Source organism: Mandrillus leucophaeus, unplaced genomic scaffold (genome assembly GCF_000951045.1).
Source record: "Mandrillus leucophaeus isolate KB7577 unplaced genomic scaffold, Mleu.le_1.0 Scaffold1107, whole genome shotgun sequence".
NCBI classification, from domain to species: Eukaryota; Metazoa; Chordata; class Mammalia; order Primates; family Cercopithecidae; genus Mandrillus; species Mandrillus leucophaeus.
Window position 1 is genome coordinate 27669 of NW_012099288.1, and position 7557 is coordinate 35225.

The 7557-nt window shown below is 38.6% G+C and overlaps 1 protein-coding gene across 2 annotated transcripts in view; it reads left to right on the top strand.

Annotated features, from left to right (window-relative positions):
• ZNF420 (zinc finger protein 420) overlaps positions 1-7278 on the top strand; it is a 26460-nt gene extending 19182 nt beyond the window's left edge. For both annotated transcript variants that reach the window (XM_011992574.1, XM_011992584.1), the window contains one exon: positions 4663-7278. In XM_011992574.1, coding sequence (XP_011847964.1) covers positions 4663-6593 — 1931 coding nt within the window. In that variant the 3' untranslated portion in view covers positions 6594-7278. The remainder of the gene's footprint in view (positions 1-4662) is intronic.
• The last annotated feature ends 279 nt before the right edge of the window (positions 7279-7557 follow it).

A 7557-nucleotide genomic window follows, 5' to 3' on the forward strand; every position in this document is an offset into this window, starting at 1 on the left:
GAGGCAGGAGAATGGCGTGAACCCGGGAGGCAGTGGAGCTTGCAGTGAGCGGAGATCGCACCACTGCACTCCAGCCTGGGCAACAGAGCAAGACTCCCTCTCAAAAAAAAAAAAAAAAAACAGACTGCACCATTTCACCTCATCTCTCAGCATTTGACATAACCAATCATTCCTTCTTAAAACACTTTTTTCACATAGCTTCTGGGGTTCCGTGCTCTTAATTTTTCTCCTTCATTGGCTACTCCTCCTTAGTCTCCATTGCTGTTTCCTTCCCATCTACCTGAAGTGACCCAGGGTTCAATCCTCAAACTTCCCTTTTTCATCCTTCCCCTTCTGTTTTGTATATAAAGGTATGCCCTGGGTGACTTCATCAAATCTTGTAGCTTTAAATGTTATTTCGTGATGATTTTCAAACTTATATCTGTAATCCAAACACCTCCCTAGAGTACATACTTATACATATGTGTCTATTGAACTCTTCATTTGACATCTAATAGTTCAAAACCAGACTCTTCACATTCTCTCTCAGATCTGCCCCTATCACAGTCAGGAACTCTCAGTAAGTAGCACTTCCATTGTTCTAGCCTTTCAGGCAAAACATGCATAGTCTTGTCTTGTCTTTTCATGTTACATGTCCATTCCCCCAACAAATCCTCTTTAGTATACCTTCAAAATATATCCACTATCTAATGATACCTCACTTCCTCCACCCTTACGCCCTTACCTCCACGATCATCTGGTCTGAGCAAGGTGCATTATTGTTGTAGCCACCTAATTTCTATCCATCTAGCTTCTGTACTTTCCCATTAAATATCTTTGTATTTATTAATTTTGGTTCCCCAACTCAGAGTAAAATCAATTTTTTAAAAAATGGCCAAGACTGAGGGCAGATGGATTTTTTCCTGTCTCTGAGCTTTAGGCCTTGAATAGGTTCCAATGTTGTAAAGTGGTTTATTTCTAATCCCTGCCCTTTTGTGGGTGAAAGGCTTGTCTCTTGAATTTTTTCAGAACACTAAGATACAACCTTAGGCTATTGAAACCAGCAAATGTCCCAAGGGTAGGACATGAAGGCTCTAACTTCAGAGCATGTTCACCTCTCCAGTTTCTGGCTCTCACTTCATTGCTTGATCTTCTTTATTTTCTTTTAACCTTGTCTTTGAGACGGAGTCTCGCTCTGTCACCCAGGCTGGAGTGCAGTGGTGCAATCTTGGCTCATTGCAGCCTCCACCTCCCAGGTTCAAGTGATTCTCCTGCCTCAGCCTCCCGAGTATCTGGCACTACAGGTGCACACCACCATGCCTGGCTAATTTGTGTGTGTGTGTATTTTTAGTAGAGACAGGGTTTCACCTGTTAGCCAAGGTGGTCTCAATCTCCTGACTGCGTGATCTGCCTGCTTCAGCCTCCCAAAGTGCTGGTATTACAGGCATGAGCCACTGTGCCCAGCCTTAATCTTGTCTATTTTTAAAAGGATGTTTGTCATATTTTATCCACCATATATTGGTGTTTGTTGGGAAATCTGATATACCATTCAGATACCAAGTGTATCTACCTACGATCACAGTCATAATATACAACAGTTCTATTAACCATCCCTAAATTCCCTCATGCTTTCTCCTTTCATTGTCAACCCCTCCCCTTTCCCCATCCCCAGCCTATGAAACCTACTCACCAAATTCCATCCATATAGTTTTGCTTTTTCAAGAATGTTATATAAATAGAATCAAAATATGGTGTTTTTCACTTAGCAAAATATATTTAAGATTTATCCATATTGTTGCATGGATCAGTAATTTTTTGTTATTGTTGAGTAATGTTGCATGAATCAATACTTTGTTTCTGTTATTGCTGAGTAATGTTCCAGTATCTGGAAGTGCCAAAGTTTGTTGATTCATTCGCCTTTTGAGGGACATCTGGTAGTTCCAGTTTGGGACACTTCTGAATAAAGCTGTTATCTTTACACTTATGCTCACACAAACATCTATATGTCAAATATCTACTAATATGACCACCATATCATATGCTAAATGTATGTTTAACTTTATAAGAAACTACCACACTCTTTTTTTTTACCATAGTTAGTGTTTTGCATTCTTAGCAACAGTGAGATTTCTTTGTGTTGTTTCTTGATTTGTATTTCCAACTGAAATATTCTTTATCACTTCACTGCAGACTCCTTCCCTTATATTAGATAATTGCTTTTTTTTTTTTGAGAAGGAATCTTGCTCTGTTGCCCAGGCTGGAGTGCAGTGGTGAGATCGTGCCTCACTGTAACCTCCGCCTCCCTGGTTAAAGTGATTCTCCTGCCTCAACCTCCCAAGTAATTGGGACTACAGGCACCTGCCACCACACGCAGCTGATTTTGTATTTTGTTTGTTTTTTTTGAGATGAAGTCTCACACTGTCACCCAGGCTAGAGTGCAGTGGCATGATCTCAGCTCACTGCAACCTCCGCCTCCCAGGTTCAAGCGATTCTCCTGCCTCAGCCTCCTGAGTAGCTGGGACTACAGGCACCCACCACCATGCCTGGCTAACTTTTTGTATTTTTAGTAGAGATGGGGTTTCACCATGTTGGCCAGGTTGGTCTAAAATTCCTGACCTCAAATGATCCACCTGCCTTGGTTTCCCAAAGTGCTGGGATTACAGGCATGAGCCACTGTGCCTGGCCTGAATAATTGCCTTTTTTCTCTCCAACATTCCATGAGATTATAGAACCCTTTCATTATGTTTTAGACCTGTAGTAGTGATTGGGAACTCTAGGATGTATTCTTCCCAGAACACACAGAATTGTCCTTGAGTAGACAAGCAAATAAAAGAAGACATGAGGCAAGGCATGAAGGAACAAAGGAAATTGTGAAGTCAGGATAAGTAAACAAAAGTAACTTAGTGTCCTATTTGAAAGGGATAGGGAGAGCTAAAGAGCAATTGGAGAGGCACATAGGATCATAGATTTAGTATGGAGGTGCTTTTGTTTCTATCTATAAGGAAGTTATAGGGAAACCACAGATTACTGGTTTCTAGGCATATACTACTAGGGTGGTATGGAGGGTTGATTACAGAGGAACAGGACAAGGGTATTTAGGAGTGACAGAAGTATGATGGTGGGTGGATACATGATTTGAGTCCTTATAGGTCAGAGTTTCTTTTGTTTGTTTTTTCTTCTGTTTTTCAGTTGTCTTATGCTTTCATTCACCTGGTTTTTATTGAGTGCTAGACATCACAAAGAAAAGTTACAGAATTTCAGTCCTTGGATAACATTATACAAAATCCATAAAGATTTAAGTTTGCTATGGCAAACAGTGTTGAATCACCTTAATCCAAATTTTTGAATTTGAGACGATTCAAAGATGATTCAGACTTCAGACTCTGTCCAGATTGGTCTGCTGTTTCTCCTTTATTCTTCAGTGTAGTCCTCAGGGTTCCCAGCCCAAAGTATAAAGAATTTATGGCAGGCCCTGTCCTCCAGTTATTGTTGCCCAGCCCTGTGACACAGTCCAAAACACTGCTTAGTTTCTCCCCCTCTTAAGTGCTTTTTCTAGAATTGTAAGACTTCTCTGAGTGGAAACGTGGACCCAAATGTTGAGCTTATCTCTTTGACTTCTCATATTTTTCAACTTTTAGCCCCCCAGTCTTTATTCTTATGTTACTGTGCCAGTGCCTTCACTCAGGTGCATTTTATAATTTGTTCAATTTGTGTAATTGCTGTCATCTAGAAGGTTGGTCTAAGTTACCTAAATTACAAGAAATGAATGTTTAAGATTTAGGGACCGATTATTAAATTGAGACCTGCAGAATGAGAAAGAGCGTTTGTATAGTCTCATCCAGAGCAGTTCAAAGGAATGGAATAGGCTCTGGCTAGCTTTTAATTGAAAAAGGTCTGTGACTTTTTCAGAGTTGAAAGGAAGCTACTTTTTCTGGCAAATAAGGAGCAAAGCTGAGAAGCCTCAACAGATACATAAGCAAGGACAAGACCATGGAAGGAGAAATAAGTCAAAGTCATTGAAGAGTTTGGATTTTATATTAAGTTTAACATGGAAGCTACTAAAAAGTATTAAGCAGATACAGAAAATCATGGTCTGAATCTGAATCAGTTAATAGGAAGTATGGAAAGTAGAGATCTCCAGGATCTTTTTCTGATTCATTAGCAGTTAGTCTGGTGTAATGTTGGACAGCTATAATTTTAGCATGCTCCCCAGGTGATTTTGATCCCCATCAAAGCTTGGGAACTACTCACTTTAAAATTTTTCTTAATCTCTTCCCTTATATTCTAGGTGAGTTTTCATTCTTCTCTAATCTCTCAGATGCCCTTTTCATATATTAATATATGAGATCCTTCTAAGCTAATTTTTTAAAAAATTCTAGATAGGAACATTACTGTACCATGAAATCAGTTTAGTGGGTTTTGTCTGTGTGTGTATGAGAGAGAGAAATTGAAAAAAGTAGAAATATTGCAGAACAGAATAGAAAGCAGGGGAGGTACTGTTTTATGAAACTGTGTGTATATAGTACGTTGTGATGTGAAAGGTAGGTATCATGGATCGTAGTAATCAATATTTGAAAGAAACTCATGTGTGTTTGTTATTTCTTATGGGTATTATTTTCCTATTATTTGTATTTGCTATAGAAGTTATATTTCTCAATTTTTTTATTCCCTCTTATCTTTCAGACTTGCCTTCAAGGTGTGCAAGTAAGGACTTATCTCCAGAAAAGAACACTTATGAAACAGAATTATCCCAATGGGAAATGAGCGACAGACTTGAAAACCGTGATCTTGAAGAGTCCAAATCCAGGGATTATTTGGAAGCCAAAGGCAAGATGGAGAAGCAACAAGAAAATCAGAAGGAATATTTCAGGCAAGGGATGATCATATATGACAAAATGTCCATTTTCAACCAGCATACTTACTTATCTCAACATTCAAGATGTCATTCTACTGAGAAACCCTATAAATGTAAGGAATGTGGGAAAGCCTTCAGACGAGCCTCACACCTAACACAACATCAAAGTATTCATACTGGTGAAAAACCCTATGAATGTAAGCAGTGCGGGAAGGCCTTTAGTCGTGATTCACAACTCAGTCTTCATCAGAGACTTCATACTGGTGAGAAACCCTATGCATGTAAGGAATGTGGGAAGGCCTTTACTCAAAGCTCGCAACTTATTTTACATCATAGAATTCATACTGGTGAAAAACCATATAAATGTGAAGAATGTGGGAAAGCCTTTATTCGTAGCTCACAACTTACCCGACATCAGAAAGTTCATACTGGTGAGAAACCTTACGAATGTAAAGAATGTGGGAAGGCCTTTACTCAGAATTCACAACTTACACTACACCAGAGACTGCATACTGGTGAAAAGCTCTATGAATGTAAAGAATGTAGGAAGGTCTTTACTCAGCTCTCACAACTTATTCTGCATAAGAGAATTCATACCGGTGAGAAACCCTACGAATGTAAGGAATGTGGAAAAGCTTTTATTTGTGGCTCACAGCTTTCTCAACATCAGAAAATTCATAATGGGGAAAAACCCTATGAATGTAAGGAATGTGGAAAGGCCTTTATTCGCGGCTCACTACTTATGCAACATCAGAGGATTCATACTGGTGAAAAACCCTATAAATGTGAAGAATGTGGGAAGGCGTTTATCCGTGGCTCACAACTTACTCAGCACCAGAGAATTCACACCAATGAAAAGCCCTATGAATGTAAGGAATGTGGAAAGATGTTTAGTCATGGCTCACAACTTACTCAGCATCAGAGAATACATACTGGTGAGAAACCCTATCAATGTAAGGAATGTGGAAAGGCGTTTAATCGTGGCTCCCTCCTTACACGACACCAGAGGATTCATACTGGTGAGAAACCCTATGAATGTAAAGAATGTGGAAAAACCTTTAGTCGTGGCTCAGAACTTACTCAACATGAGCGAATTCACACAGGTGAGAAACCCTATGAATGTAAGGAATGTGGGAAATCTTTTATTCGTGGCTCACAGCTTACTCAACATCAGAGAATCCATACTGGTGAGAAACCTTATGAATGTAAAGAATGTAGAATGGCCTTTACTCAGAGTTCACATCTTTCCCAACATCAAAGACTTCACACTGGTGAGAAACCCTATGTGTGTAATGAATGTGGAAAGGCCTTTGCACGTGGCTTACTACTTATACAACATCAGAGAATTCATACTGGTGAGAAACCGTATCAGTGTAAGGAATGTGGGAAAGCCTTTATTCGTGGTTCACAGTTGACTCAACATCAGCGAATTCACACTGGAGAAAAACCCTATGAATGCAAGGAGTGTGGCAAGGCCTTTAGTCATGGCTCTCAGCTTACTCTACATCAGAGAATCCATACTGGTGAGAAGCCCTATGAATGCAGAGAATGTCGAAAGGCCTTTACTCAGAGCTCACATCTTTCTCGGCATCAGAGAATTCATACTGGTGAGAAACCATATCAATGTAAGGAATGTGGGAAGGCCTTTACTCGTGGTTCACAGCTAACTCAACATCAGAGAATTCATATCAGTGAGAAATCTTTTGAATATAAGGAATGTGGGATTGACCTTAGTCGTGGCTCTCAAGTTTACATGTGAATTGTCTGATTCTTTGAGATCACTATGAAGAGGTTCTCTGGTTGTTATCAGCAAAGAATTCTCACAAATGTGAATATGGGCACATATTTGCCTCATAAAGCACAGCATCAGAGAATTTATGTGAGAGAAAAAATGTTAGTGGCATTCATATAGAAAAACCTATCATTACTGGAAACCTATTACACATTAGCAAATTGGAGAATAGTTTTAATATAGTAAATGTAGGAAGCCCTTTAGCCATATTGAAAACAAATATCTTTTTCAACATTATTAGCTCTACTAGTTGATCTTTTTGTTATATGGATCATGATACTTAACCTCTACCTTGGTTTAATCATTTTAAGATAGACCTAAGTATATTACCTTTATTATAAGATTCTTGGAAGTATTAAGTTATTACATGTAAAAGCTCTTAGAATGGTGCCTTGAACATAGCATACCACAAATATTAGCTACCATTTTCACTAGTGTTATTTTAGAGAATTTGCATGAGAGGAGAGCACTTATGAGTGTAATGAATATTGAGAAACCTTTTATCAACACATACTAGATGACTTGGGTGGAGAGCACTGTATGCCATAATGAATGTGAGAAAGCTGTCATTTAAATCTCATCCATTAGTGCTATAAGAGGAAATTCATACTGTTAAAAAAAAAAACCCAGTGGATTTAATCAGTGGATTATTGAGCACAGCTGTTAGAGAATTGGGGCAAGGTGTGAAGTGATTTAACAAAGTCTAAGATCCAAAGTCTAATAAATCTACGAAATTTTTTTAAAACTTGAATGTATTGCTTTTGAAGTAAACAAAATAAGAACTGATATTACAGACTATTTTGCAATGAAAAATGATGAGAGTTTGTGATAGAGACTGCTTTTTTCCTACCCTATATCTATTTTCTCTTTTTTATTAACAAAATTCTGGGCTGAAAAACTATCTCAGCCTTTCTTGCAGGTCAACAAGATA